This window comes from Piliocolobus tephrosceles, chromosome 9, assembly GCF_002776525.5.
Source record: "Piliocolobus tephrosceles isolate RC106 chromosome 9, ASM277652v3, whole genome shotgun sequence".
NCBI lineage: Eukaryota > Metazoa > Chordata > Mammalia > Primates > Cercopithecidae > Piliocolobus > Piliocolobus tephrosceles.
The window spans coordinates 38,082,983-38,098,592 of record NC_045442.1 but is presented as its reverse complement, the minus strand read 5'-3'; the positions used below and the strand labels follow the sequence as shown (position 1 = coordinate 38,098,592).

The window sequence follows — 15,610 nt, the reverse complement described above, 5'->3', positions numbered from 1 at the left end:
TTTTATTTTTTTATTATACTTTAAGTTCTAGGGTACATGTGCATAACGTGCAGGTTACATATGTATACATGTGCCATGTTGGTGTGCTGCACCCATCAACTCGTCAGCACCCATCAATTCATCATTTATATCAGGTATAACTCCCCAATGCAATCCCTCCCCCCTCCCCCCTCCCCATGATAGGCCCCAGTGTGTGATGTTCCCCTTCCCGAGTCCAAGTGAGCTCATTGTTCAGTTCCCACCTATGAGTGAGAACATGCGGTGTTTGGTTTTCTCTTCTTGTGATAATTTGCTAAGAATGATGGTTTCCAGCTGCATCCATGTCTCTACAAAGGACGCAAACTCATCCTTTTTTATGGCTGCATAGTATTCCATGGTGTATATGTGCCACATTTTCTTAATCCAGTCTGTCACTGATGGACATTTGGGTTGATTCCAAGTCTTTGCTATTGTGAATAGTGCCGCGATAAACATACGTGTGCATGTGTCTTTGTAGTAGCATAATTTATAATCCTTTGGGTATATACCCAGTAGTGGGATGGCTGGGTCATATGGTACATCTAGTTCTAGGTCCTTGAGGAATCGCCATACTGTTTTCCATAATGGTTGAACTAGTTTACAATCCCACCAACAGTGTAAAAGTGTTCCTATTTCTCCACATCCTCTCCAACACCTATTGTTTCCTGATTTTTTAATGATTGCCATTCTAACTGGTGTGAGATGGTATCTCATTGTGGTTTTGATTTGCATTTCTCTGATGGCCAGTGATGATGAGCATTTTTTCATGTGTCTGTTGGCTGTATGAATGTCTTCTTTTGAGAAATGTCTGTTCATATCCTTTCCCCACTTTTGGATGGGGTTGTTTGTTTTTTTCTTGTATATTTGTTTGAGTTCTTTGTAGATTCTGGAAATTAGCCCTTTGTCAGATGAGTAAAAGGCAGTCTTAATTTCAGAGCATTAATATGCTGTGAAGAAAACCAAACTATCTCCCAGTTCTGTCTGTCTGGCTTTCAAGTCCCCACAAAAGGAGCTGCCATCCTGTTTATCTTGGCTGCTTGGCCCATTCAGTGTTTCTACTAGTCACTTCAGGCCCCGAACCCTCCTGCCCATGAAAAACCCTGGGCCTTCATGAGGGTTGTTCTAGGCTCCTGGGATCACCTCCCTCCCACTCACTCTCCCAGTGCCCTACATCCAGCCACGTTAGTTCCAAACTTGCCCCTCACTAGTCTAGGCCACACTGATCGCTTTTCTGAACAAATGTAGTCTCCTGTGTTACATGTCAATCTCCCCCCACTAAATTGTTAGGTCACTGAAGAGCTGCACCTTACAATTCCACATTTCAGTTTCACTGAAGTTGTTCTAGTACATTCTATTCTTTAGATTCAACTCTTTGTAAAATGGATTTAAAGTTTAAAACAAGTACATTTGATATCTTCCACCAAAAATTTGCCTTAATTACAAGGCTAGGATAATTCTGCTCCAGGCCTAAACCTTTTAATATTTTCTATCACAGTTCCCAACTAATTCCTACCTGTCCAAGAGTGATAATAGGAAATTACCTTGTTTTCTCTGCAAGCCAGAATCTCTGAACTGGCAGGGCAGGCAAGGCCCTTTGTAAGCTGCCACTGCCTTGTGCTAAAAAAAAAAATAGATTTTATGCTGGACTCACTAAAGTCAGTGTCACAAAACTGGGGTCTTCAGAGTATATCTCCAAGGAAAAGAACCTAAGTCCCCGATTTAAATGCTATTGTGTATTTATGAAAGTTTTCTCCCTCCCTGCACACCCCTCATCCTTTTTTTGGGACAGTCTTGCTCTGTTGCCCAGGCTGGAGTACAGTGGCATGATCATGGCTTCCTGCAGCCTTGACTCCCTGGGCTCAAGTGATCCTCCCACCTCACGACTTCCTGAGTAGCTGGGACCACAAGTGTGTGGCACCATGCCTGGCTAAGCTTCTCTTCTTTTTTTTTTTTTTTTTTTAGACAGAGTTTTGCTCTTGTTGCCCAAGTTGGAGTGCAATGGCGCAATCTCGGCTCACTGCAACTTCCGCCTCCCTGGTTCAAGTGATTCTCCTGCCTCAGCCTCCCGAGTAGCTGGGATTACAGGCACCCACCACCATGCCCGGCTAATTTTTGTGTTTTTAGTGGAGATGGGGTTTCACCATGTTGCAGGCTAGTGTTGAACTCCTGACCTCATGATCCACCCACCGTGGCCTCCCAAAGTGCTGGGATTACAGGTGTGAGCCACTGTGCCCAGCCAGCTTTTCAATTTTTTGTAGAGATGTAGTCTTGCTACATTGCTCAGGCTGGTCTCAAACTCCTGACCTCAAGCAGCCCTCTTGCCTCAGCCTCCCAAAGTGCTGGGATTACAGGAATGAGCCACTCTATCCGGCCTTTTTTCCCCCAAACCTCACACACATAGAAGCATAATCATAATCAGGAGGCAGACCACAGGTCAGCTGCCTTCTACCATGCTGCTGGAATTAATACAACAAAGCTCTCAACTAGTTTTATTTTTCCTCACCACAATGAACGGAAGAAAAAGGCAGAAATAAATGGTAGGGTCATTTGCTAGTAGAAAAGAAAGCTGGGATTCTCCATTTACTTTGGAAACTGAGGAGAAAGAACTGCTTTCCCCACTCGTGTCTGGGCAAAGGGTGTGCCCAGATGTTGGCAAAGGAACCGGACAAAATCGATAGCCAGCAGTCTTCTGTTCCAAACAGTTAGCTCCACTACAGTCCAGAGGGAAGCTACTCCTGAGGTCACTCACGGTGACAGCAGAAGTGTTTCTCTCTTTCTGCTTGGCCCAACTGTGCCTGAGGGCAGATGGATTCAGACCTTGTAAACATTCAGCTAGGTGTAACATAACCAGAAAGGCTGGAGGAAGGCTCTTGGCCTTCCCACCTTGAGAAACAGAGGGCCTCCTGTGTACCTGGTGGTCTGCAGAGCCCAAAGCAGAGAGCTATGATGAATAAAATATTTTTATTGCTTTTCTAAAATAACTCCTTTCATATACAAGGATTCCTTCAGTTAGGTCCTCTATTATCCTAAATGCTCTCTGGTCATGAGCAGGTGAGGATCTATTTAGCCAAGATAAGTGGCTGCCTCAGAGTTTCCCACAGGGAAAATTGAAATCTGATTATTTTCTTTTCTTCATGTAGTCTCTAGGTTGAGAACTCCAAGTAGTAAGAGGCACAGGATAAGGATGGGAGAGACTGAGCATTTTTGAGAGAATACTCCTCTGCTGAATACCACTCTGAAGGGAAAGAAGAAGTCAAATGGCAATTTCCAGTCCATTTTGGGTTGGCCCCTTGGAGGCTCTGGCTTCTGGGTAATGTCCACAAAGTTCACAATAGTTGTCAAAGATACTTCTGTAACTTGTTGAGAATCCTACAGGAAGAAAGTCAATGACAGGTCAGCGCTTGGTACCCATTCATATAGCACTCTAACTTGGCTATTATCATTACTTTTCCTGAAGAGAGAAATGAATTATTCTAAGCAAGATATACCTTTATCTCATATTGGTCCCATGTAGTTCTTTTTCAGTGAGACACAAGGAAATGAATATCTTAGCAACAGTCAATGACAGCAGAACTGAACAGTTACACCTACCTAAACCCTGACTCTAGCTTCCCTTAGCTGGGGAGCTGCCTGATATCAGAGAGGCCACATGGCAAAACTGCTACTCTTACGTGCTTAGCAACTCTATCAGAAGGCTCCAGGCTCTGAAACAGTACATATGTACATGTGGAAGTAGTAGTAGCAATTCTATTCCTTCTCAAATGGCAGAAAGAAAGGTCACTCACAGACTCTCAGGGTTGGAAGGATCTTTCCAACCACCCACCAATTCATGTCAAATAAAACAGATGTTCCTAGAAGGGATCTTGTCAGACTGACTCAAGTATCTGACCTAACAGATGTAGCTTTGGTAGATATAGCTGCAGCCTGATGATGTCTGGAATCATGTTTATCTAAAATGAATTCCTTTGTTTTGACTCAGCTCAACAAGCAAACTTTTGATTATAATTTTTGGACAATAAATAATTATTTTGTTAAACTTGAAAATTTTCTTCATTCACCGTCCTTCACTCTGATGAACATATTATGCATTTGCTGTGGTCTTTGGCAACAGTAAGTACCAAGCTCTGGGAACATAATTTTGCCTAGAATAACTCTCCTAGGGACCGCCACTTGTTTGTTTTTAGAGACAGGATCTTGCTCTGTCACCCAGACTGGAGTGGAGTGGTGCAATCATCACTCACTGCAGACTTGACCTCCTGGGCTCAAGTGATCCTTCTGCCTCAGCCTCCTGAGTAGCTAAGACTATAGGAGTGCACAACCACACCTGGCTAAATTTTTTTTTTTTTTTTGAGATGGAGTCTCACTCTGTCACCCAGGCTGGAGTGCAGTGGCACAATCTTGGCTCACTGCAACCTCTGTCTCCCAGGTTCAAGCGATTACTCGTGCCTCAGCCTCCCAAGTAGCTGGGATTACAGGCACTCATCACCATGCCTAGCTAATTTTTTTGTATTTTTAGTAGAGATAGGGTTTCATCATGTTGGCCAGGCTGGTCTCGAACTCCTGACCTCAAGTGATCCACCCGGCTCGGCCTCCCAAGGTGCTGGGATTACAGGTGTGAGCCACTGCGCCCGGCCTGGCTAATTTTTATTATATTTTTTTGTGGGGGCAGTTGTCAGTGTTGTCTATCAGTTGATTTAATCAATGTGCTATTCTAACTCATTTCAGAGCCAGATGCATAATATGTGCATCAGAATGAAGGAGGGCGAATGAAGAAAATCTTCAAGTTTAACAAAATAACTGTTTATAGTCCCAGGAAAATTTCCATGTTCATCTTGCTATGTTGCCCAGGTTGATCTCAAACACCTGGCCTCAAGTGATCCTCCTGCCTCAGCTTCCCAAAGTTTGTTTTTAAGTGGGTTTGGAATCAGTCCTGTGCTAATCTTGCATTCAAATTAATTCTTTAGTTTTTTTTTTTTTTTTTTTTTTTTTGAGACGGAGTCTTGCTCTGTCGCCCAGGCTGGAGTGCAGTGGTGCGATCTCGGCTCACTGCAAGCTCTGCCTCCCAGGTTCACGCCATTCTCCTGCCTCAGCCTCCCGAGTAGCTGGGACTACAGATGCCCACCACCACGCCTTGGCTAATTTTTTGTATTTTTAGTAGAGACAGGATTTCACCGTATTAGCCAGGATGGTCTCTATCTCCTGACCTAGTGATCCACCCACCTGGGCCTCCCAAAGTGTTGGGATTACAGGCGTGAGCCACCGCACCCGGCCTTTTTTTTTTTCCACATAGTAAGGCTCACGAGGGACTTGGCATAGGATTAATATAACTTCTGAGGCACTGAAAGAATCACATACATTACAAGGATGGCCAGCCCAGGCTGAAGCTGCTGAGGGATTCCTAACTCCGGCCAGGCATTGAAGACCAGCTGAGACTCATCAGAGAAAGAAAATGGATAAGAACTTATTACCTATGAATAAGTAATAAACTTTCTTTTGCCTTAAATTTACAAAAAGATTTAGTATTAGGACTTTAGTTTTCCTTCAGGAATTTTATAATGGGGAGAGGACATATATTCAATTTTTGGAGCAAATCTTCATAGCTGACATTATTGAAGCATGTTAATATTGTTATGTAAACTCACTGCAAAATGCCTGGTGACCTATACTGGCTGAAATGGTGAGAAATACTTTGGGATGGGAAACGGAATAGGGAATGATTTTTCAGCTATGGGTTCAGTGTCGTCTAGAAGTTGATTGAATCAATGTGTTATTCTAACTTATTTCAGAGCTTTTAGGAGGGGGGCAGATTTGAAACTGTCCACTAGCAGTCCCAGGAGAATTCCCAAAGGAGCTGTGGTTGGAATTGGGATAGTGGTCTCATGATGGAAGAGTGTGGTATTGAACATTGCTATATACCCAAATAATATCCACCTAGTATTAATTAGTAATAAAACTGATATTTGATTATCTTTATCTGACTCCTTTTAATTGGTTTCAAACTTAGGCAGGGAAAAAGAGTATCATTAGCCTCCTCGAACTCCCAAATCAGGGAATTTCTGTAGCCTTGGGGTCACCCCATACCCAGAATTGAACTCTAATGTAACTATTAACCCAAGAAGGCAACCTTTAGGCCAATGTCTGCTCAAGTATATATATTAATATCTTTGTAGTGGTGTTTCAGTGGCAGAGAAACCCTACATGACAAAAATTGTTCAAACTGAGTTGTTCTTTCAGAGGCACCCAGAATATGTGCTCATTAAGAGCTACTACTAGATTTGAAGACAGCAGCATAAAAACGTGTCTTCTCCCTCTATATCTTCAAACCACTCCAATCCAACAAGAAACAGATACAAAAACTCCATGTTCACTGGAATGGGGAGACATCATAATATGCAAAACCAGAAAGCAGATGGCAGCAAGGTTTAACAGAGGGAAAGAAGGCCAAGCCTGAAAGTTTTCAGAGACAAGACACAAGCAGATTTTCTCTGTGGAACTCTCAAGACTCAGTGACAGGAGGTAACAGAGGAAGGGATGAGGGATGGATGGAAAATCATTACTAAATGATATCCCTTCAATGCAATCAGGCAACTATTCCTTCTCTCCCTCAACAAGAGATTAAACAACTTAAGCCAGAGAAATTCTGGACTCAGGGACATTGGGCATAGAGAAGGTCAGAGTGAGGCATGGAACGAAAAATGGAGAATTATCCCTTCTCTAATTTAGCTCTAAAATGCTTACGGGTAACTGCTCCACAGTGACGGCCACAAGTCAGTCAGTGTCACCCACAACCACAGAGCTTTCAGCCAGCTTAACAGCTTACTCTTATTTTGGATAGAGAGTTGAAGATTGACAAACATGGGGAAAGTTTCTCACAATAAAGAGAAAACCGTACCAAATGAACAGAAGAAACAACTCAGAGGAAACACAGACAATGAAAGATGAAGATGCAAAGTTGTTAGTTTCTTCAGAGATACATGAAAAAAGATATTATGAAAAGAAACAGAATAAGGAAGAGCTTAGGTATTAAAAATCTGATGGCCAAAATAAAAAATGCAGTAAAAAGGTTAAAGGATAAAGTTGAGAATCTTTTTTAGGAAGAACAAAAAGATAAGGAGATAGACAACGAGAGAAAAGAAAAAGAAATAGAGATTCAATCTAGTGACACCCTAAGAGATTAATAGGAGTTCCAAAAAAAAGAGATCAGAGAAAAGAGCGGGAAGGAAATTATTAATCATGTAATAATAATAGAAAATTCTCAGAACTGAGTTTCAGAGTAAAAAATTTGGTATAATCAATGAGAAAAGATCTACTCAAGGTATAAACTTGTGAAAACTTCAGACTATCAAGAATAAAAAGATCTTAAAATGGCTTCTGAACAGCGATATTGGAAACTAGAAGAAATGAAAGAATGCCTTCAAAATTGTAAGTGAAAATAATTTTCAATCTAGAATGTTATATCTAAACAAATGATCATTTAAGAATAATGATGATGATTGAATAAAAGTATTTTCAGACAATATGAACTAAAGAAAAAAATACTTTACATGCATCTTCCCCCCAAAATTATTAGACTCAAACTCCATAAACACAAGAGAATAAACCAAGAAAAAGGAAGAAGTAGTGTCCAGTAAACAGTGAATCAGTAAACTAAACAAGTAAGAATAAAACCCTAGTTGGCAGTACAAGAAACTCCCATGACCACTGCGGGGCAGCAACTAGTCCACACTACATCAGGCTATGGGGTTATGGGGGTCTCCATGAAGAAAATATGTAGGAAAATGTGGAACTGATAGATAATATGGCACATTCAACTGTTTGAAAAACTGCATTGAGAGAAATTTTACAGAGCTGTTGAAGAGTGTGAGAAGCCTTAGCTATTAGTTCAAAGAAAACTAAGAGTGAAATAGGTAATTATTAATTTCAGAAAATTGAATACTTGCTGCAACATGCATATTTACATAAACATCATGATGAAACATTGAATACTGATTTAATAATTTGATGCAAATGCACTGGGAGAGTGGTGGGAGGGGTAGGAGGAAAATAACAGAGCTGAACTGACCTACAAAAATAGAAAGTCAATACATTATCTCAGAAACAGGTAAGTCAAGGATAACTAAGTGTTCAATGGGCATAGTAGGGCGACTATATTAATAACAATATATTGTGTATTTCAAAATAGCTAGGAGATTTTAAATGTTCTCAACCACAAAGAAATGACAAATGTTCAAGGTGATGGGTATCCTAAATACCGATTTGATCATCACATAGTGTATGAATTTATCAAAATAACACATGGATCCTTGACTCCTTCCCCCTCAACCTCCACATCTACACAGTCAAGTCTTATCTGTGGCATCTCTAAATGTGAATTCTGTCACTTCTCAAAGCCCTCCAAACTCCCACCCAAGTTCAGGCCTTCAGTATCTGCTGGTGAATTTCTACACAGATTAGAACCGATCACCTCAGCAGTACCTCACACCTTCTATGGATGATGTCTGTCTGCTTCACCTGTCTATACCTAGTTCCAGGCATGGTACTTGGCACAGAGTAAGCACTCAGTAAAGATTTTTTTTTTTTAAACAAATGAGTGGAGATATTTTTTTGGAGGTAGGGAACTAACATAATAAGAGATTAATAAATCACAAAGTAGAAAGTATGTCACAGCTATTTAAGAGTTAGCAATTACAGATCTATTTGATCCTTTTTCCTTCCCATCACATGGTAATTAGGATCTTAATGGTTGTGCTTAATGTATTTATTAACAAATATTTCACATGAAATGCTTATTCTGCATTTATTTTTAAAATTGCCTCCATAATTGTATAGAAGTTTGGAGTAAATGCAGCCTAGTAGATAGTCCAATTAAAAGGTGCTTAAATTGCACTTACTAGGTAACTAGGTAATACCGAATGTTACTGACCTATTTTATTTTTTTATTTTTTATTTATTAAGACAGAGTCTCACTCCGATTGCCCAGGCTGGAGTGCAGTGGTACAATCTTGGCTCACTGCAGCCTTGACCTCTCCTGGCTCAGGTGATTCTCCCACCTCAGCCTCCCGAGTAGCTGAGGCTCAGGCGTGTGCTACCTCATGCAGCTAATTTTTTGTATTTTCTTTTTTTTAGTAGAGATGGGGTTTCACCATGTTACCCAGGCTGGTCTCAAATTCCTGGACTCAGGCAATCCACCCACCTCGGCCTCCCAAAATGCTGGGATTACAAGTACGAGCCATCACGCCTGGCCTATTTTATTTTTTGAGACAGGGTCTCACTCTGTCACCCAAGCTGGAGTGTAGTGGTACAAACATGGCTCACTGCACCCTCAACCTCTTAGAATCAAGCAATCCTCCCACCTCTGCCTCCCGAGTAGCTCGGACTACAGGTGCATGCCATCATGCCCAGCTAATTTTTTGATGTTTTGTAGAGATGGGGTCTCACTATGTTGCCTGGGCTGGTCTTGAATTCCTAGGCTCAAGTGGTCCTCCCACCTCAGTCTCCCAAAGTGCTGAGATTACAGGTGTGAGCCACTGCACCAGCATATTGATCTATTTTAGATTTTGAGTTTTAGTATCACATGAAGAACAAGGTTCTTTGAGTATATTAAGTGTGTTTTATTTTGATTCTCAAGTCTAAAGTTTTTCCATTTGTGTTTTAAAAGTTATAGATATGCAAAATTAGACAATTCACTGTTTATTTAGTGTGTGCAACAGGAAGAGCGTTGGGGAAAAATAACTCCCTCAAAATCTGGTCACCTCATTTCTTTTATCAAGACAGACAAAAGATACATAGCCCAGTCAATACATTTCATTTACTGTGGGTCTAGTTCTATTATGTATGGTTGACTTACTTTATTTCTACTTTAAGCTATAATATTTCATGATGTTTACTTAAGAAATTACCACCAGCAATTTTGTTTTAACACTTTGTAAAGTTTGGGTGGTTATTTGCTTCAATTCAATCTACAGTACAATAAAATCCTTTGTACCAAAATATGATTTACTTTGTAACAGCATGAAGAGCTTGGATTAGGTTACTTTAGGCTTTGGTAATAAGAAGTACACCCAATATATTACATCTGTATGATCACAATTTTTAAACTATTATATGTTAATACCCTATGTAAAATTGGTACAAATAAAAACTATTAAAGAAAAAGTTGTGGATACTATCTTTTAGGTTTGTTTTTATAGCTGTATTCAGACTGTCAATTATAACAAATTCATCTTTGGTACAAGTGTGTAACTCATTAATGAGCTGTAAGTATTCCTTATTTTACATATACAAGAACTTTATCAGACACATATATTACAGACTCAGGTGTGTGCCACCTTGCCAAGCTAATTTTTGTATTTTTTTTTAGTAGAGGCAGGGTTTCACCAGGAGGCTGCAAAAATTACCGGGCGGCTCAAACTCTTGACCTCAGTGATCTGCCCGCCTTGGCCTCCCAAAGTGCTGGGATTACAGGTGTGAGCCCCTGTGCGTGGCCTCTCATGTTTTCTTAAATGTCTTTTTGTTTGGTTTTAATATTTTCATTGAGGTACAATTTATAAACTATAAAATATATACATCTTAAGTATTTAGTTCAATGAGTTTTACCAATTATATATGCTTTATAGCCAATATCCAAAGCAAGGTCTGGAGTATGTCCATCATTTCAGAGGTCCTTCGTGTCCCTTTCCCAGAAGTAGCCACTTTCTGACTTTTATCATTAAAGATTAATTATTATTATTATTTGTGTGTGTGTGTGTCTGGCTTCTTTCCCTAAAGATAAATGTTTCTGACATTCATCTATGTTGTTTTGTTTATCAGTAATTCATTCTGTTTTGCTGCTAAGTAGTATTCCATTGTGTGAATGCATTGTAATTTGCCCATTCTCCTCAAGATGGATATTCGGGTTGTTTCCAGTTTTGAGTGATTATGAATAGGGCTGTTATAAACTTTCTTGCACAAGCCTTTTTTGGGGCATATGTTTTAATGTTTCTTGGGTAAACACCTAGGAGTAAAATTGCGGATTCATACGGAAGATGCATTTGTAAAATTTAGACCAATTTTCATTTCTACTAGCAATGTATGAGATTTCCACTTATTCTACGTTCTTGGAACATGATTGTCAGTCTTTTTTGTTTTAGCCATTCTTGTGGGCATGAAGTAGTAGTGCACAGTTTTAATTTGCATATCTCTAATGATTAATGATGTTGAATACCTTTCTATGTTTATTGATCAATTGTTTATCTCCATTTGTGAAGTATCTGTTCAAATCTTTTTTTAATTTTTTTTTTATTTTTAAGATGGAGTCTTGCTCTGTCGCCCAGGCTGGAGCGCAGTGGCGTGATCTTGACTCACTGCAATCTCCGCCTCCTAGGTTCAAGCAATTCTCGTGACTCAGCCTCCAAAGTAGCTGGGACTACAGGCATGCGTCACCATGCCCGGCAAATTTTTATGTTTTTAGTAGAGATGGGGTTTCACCATGTTGGCCAGGCTGGTGTCAAACTCCTGACCTCAAGTGATCTGCCCACCTCAGCTTCTCAAAGTGCTGGGATTACAGGTGTAAGCCACAGCACCATGCTCAAGTATCTGCTCAAATCTTTTGCCCATTTTTAGTTTGTCATTGTATTATTTATTTGTAAAAGGTCTTCTTATATTCCAGATATGAGTCTTTTGTCAGATAAACTATTGAGAAATTTTTTCTCTCAAACTAGCCTGTTTTCTCATTTTCATAGTGGTATCTTTTCGTGAGCAGAGATTTTTAATTTTGCTAAAATCCAATTTATCAATGTCTTAAAGTTTATGGTCAATGATTTTTTTTTTTTAAAGTTTGTGGTCAATGATTTCAAGAAATGAAATAAATCTTTGATTTCTTTAAACTTGTAAAGATAGTCTCTTATGTTTATTTTAGAAGCTTTATAATTTTGGATTTTATGTATTGGTCTATGATCCAGACATAAGCACTTTATGTATGGACTGAGATACAAGTTAGAATTCATTTTCCCCATATGTTTACCCAGTAGTTCCAGTTTCATCCAGTTGTTCCAGCACCAACTTTTACAAAATTTCAATAGTATTTAAGATACAGATGGGTTTTGGTTACAGGGATGAGCTCTTTAATAGTGAATTCTGAGAGTTTAGCAGCACCAACTGTTAAAAAAAAGAAACTATTTTTTTTTTTTTTTTCAGGGCAGGTGGCTCATGCCTGTAATCCCAGAACTTTGAGAGGCTAAGGTTGGAGGAACACTTGAGACCAGGAGTTTGAGACCATGCTGGGCAACACAGTGAGACTTCATCTCAACAAAAAAATTAAATAGTTGGGCATGGTGGCATGTGCCTATAGTCCTAGCTACCTCGAGAGGCTGAGGCAGGAAGATCACTTGAGCCCAGGAGTTCAAGGCTGCAGTGAACTATGATGGCACCACTTCACTCCAGCCTGGGCTATAACACAATAAGACCCTATCTCTAAGAAGTAAATAGATAGATACTTTTTAAAATTTTTCCCATTGAATTGATGTGATTTATGAACCTATTTTTGAACTCTCTTCTGTCCCATTGGTCTGTCTGTCTATCGTTATACTGGAGTACCACTCTGTCTGAGATTTAGAGTAAGTCTTTAAATCAAGCACTGTAAGTCCTCCAACTTTGTTCTTTTTCAAAATTGTTTTGGCTATTCTAAGTCCTTAACATTTCCATGTAAATTTTAGAATCAGCTCGTCAATTTCTATAAAAATGCCTTGTAGGATTTTATTGGGTCTGAGTTAAATCTATAGATCCATTTGAGGATAGAAATCTTAATGCTAAGTCCTCTTCATGAACCATTTATTTAGATCTCCTTTATCTCAGTAATGTTTTATAGTGAAAAGATCTTGCATCTTTTTGCTAAATTGTTCCTAAGTAATTTTTCCATGGTATTGTAAATGAAACTGAATAAATAAATTTTTAAATAACATCTAGTTATTTTTAGAGTTTCCTAGTGACTTGAAGTTAAATTTTACAAAAGCAGTAAATTATAAAGTTAAAGAATATAGATAAAAAACAAACAACCGCCGGGCGCGGTGGCTCAAGCCTGTAATCCCAGCACTTTGGGAGGCCGAGACGGGCAGATCACCAGGTCAGGCGATCGAGACCATCCTGGCTAACACGGTGAAACCCCGTCTCTACTAAAAATACAAAAATAGCCGGGCGAGGTGGCGGGCGCCTGTAGTCCCAGCTACTCGGGAGGCTGAGGCAGGAGAATGGCCGGAACCCGGGAGGCGGAGCTTGCAGTGAGCTGAGATCTGGCCACTGCACTCCAGTCCGGGCGACAGAGCGAGACTCCGCCTCAAAAAAAAAAACAAAAACAAAAACAACAACAACAAAAAACAAACAACCATACTTCTACTGCTAAGAATACCATTCATTATTAATATCTATATTTTATCTATACACATAGATATCCATATGTATATTTTTAACCACATGAAATCATACTGTACAGGCTGTTTTGTAATCTGCTTTAAAAAAAATAGTGTCTACCTTTTCATATCAATAACATTTCTATCTAAAATATAGTCCATATTCAAGTTTCCCTAACTATCACAAAAGGTGCTTTACATTTATTTGTCCAAATCAGACTCCTATCCAAAAACATAAACTGTATCTGTATGTTTTATCTACAAGTCTTTTTTAATTTAACACAATCAGATATGGTGATTTCTCTTATGAACATTAGACCTTATTTAATAAAGCATATTGCCACTCCAGCCAGAGTGACAGAGCGAGACCCCATCTCTAGAATGAATGAATGAATAAATAAAGTGTGTTGTAAATGTCCATGTAAAGGTAATTTTTCTTTAAATATCTCCATTTTTTTTTTCCTTAGGGATAAACATATTTGAGAGAGAGGCCAGTGAAAATCTTTAAATTCCCTAACTTATTTTAAAGATGTCAATGAAGTTATCCAAATTTTCAAATGAGTCATTGAGAATGAATATGTTACAGGATAATGGTGGTTAAATGTCATGTATCAGGGAGAGATTTCAAGTGGTTATATGTTTTACTTTATTTTACTTGAAACAGGGTCTTGCTCTGTCATCCAGGTTGGAGTTCAGTGGTACGATCCTGGCTCACTGCAACCTCCACCTCTCAGGTTCAAGCAATTCTCCTGCCTCAGCCTCCAGAGTAGCTGGGATTACAGGCATGTACCACCACGCCCAGCTAATTTTTGTATTTTCAGTAGAGACAGGGTTTTGCCGTTTTGGCCAGGCTGGTCTCAAACTCCTCACCTTAAGTGATCCATCTGCCTCGGCTTCCAAAGTACTGGGATTACAGGTGTGAGCCACCACGCCTGACTGGTTATATATTTTAACATAGGAAACATTAAGCAAACTTTGAAAAGTTCTTTTAAAAAAAGGTAATAAAATAATTAAAAAATAAACCCCAGCGGAATGAACTAGGTCAGTTTCTTCAATGCTAGCTATTAAGAAACCATAGAAGGAGGCAAAGTACTTCTATAGTCTAATAGTTCATTAAGAGATAAAGGCAAATAGTGGTTTATTGATCCTTGTGAAAGAAAGATTTCAGTAATAGAAACTACTGATAAGTCATGGTTATTAAGTCTACTGGTGGTGCTACAACTGTCCCTTACTGGAAGAGAGGTCAGTTAGTATTTTCCAAGACATTAACAAAAAAGAGAAACAGAACCCCTTCTTACTAATCCCGTCACTTCCTAGCCCTTTCTTTCTTTCTTTTTTTTTTTTTTTGAGACGGAGTCTCGCTCTGTCGCCCAGGCTGGAGTGCAGTGGCCGGATCACAGCTCACTGCAAGCTCCGCCTCCTGGGTTTCCATTCTCCCGCCTCAGCCTCTGGAGTAGCTGGGACTACAGGCGCCCGCCACCTCGCCTGGCTAGTTTTTTGTATTTTTTAGTAGACACGTGGTTTCACCGTGTTAGCCAGGATGGTCTCGATTTCCTGACCTCGTGATCCGTCCTTCTCGGCCTCCCAAAGTGCTGGGATTACAGGCTTGAGCCACCGCGCCCGGCCTAGCCCTTTCTATTGTAGCAATTATTTCTAAAATCTAATGTTGAATTACTCTTAATTATTGTTCCTTATCTTTCCTAATATGTTGCCTGTTTAATTACAAGATTGTGGCAGAGGTTCTTAGCCTGGCTTCAAAAAATCAATAATCCCTGGAACGATATAAGGAATGTTACATGTCTGCATTTTTCTAGTAAGTCAATAGTGTTAAACAGATTCTCTCAATGGGGTCCATAAGATTCAGAACCACTAAGACAGACAGCTAGATTGGCAGTTTTTCTAGCACATGTTATTTGACTGTGGTATAAAAAACAGCCAACTTTCAATTATAATAAATAAAAGACATTTATTAAATAAAACATGTATGAAATATAGTCAGAGATGTATCCTCTGAAAGTGTTTTTCAAATTGCAAATTGTGACCCACTAGTGGGTTGTGTCTAGCACTTAAAAAACAAAATAAAACCAGAATACACCAGAATAGAAAATATCTTTTTTTTTTTTTTCTGAGAAAAAGTCTTGCTCTGTTGCCCAGGCTGGAGTGCAGTGGTAGGATCTTTGCTCACTGCAACCTCCATCTCACGGGTTTGA

General features: G+C 39.5%; 1 protein-coding gene across 1 annotated transcript in view; it reads right to left on the bottom strand.

Moving 5' to 3' along the window:
* Positions 1–2,484: 2,484 nt before the first annotated feature.
* TCTN3 (tectonic family member 3) overlaps positions 2,485–15,610 on the bottom strand; it is a 31,580-nt gene continuing 18,454 nt past the window's right edge. Inside the window, exon 14 of the mRNA XM_023206244.1 lies at positions 2,485–3,387. Coding sequence (XP_023062012.1) covers positions 3,151–3,387 — 237 coding nt within the window. The 3' untranslated portion in view covers positions 2,485–3,150. The remainder of the gene's footprint in view (positions 3,388–15,610) is intronic.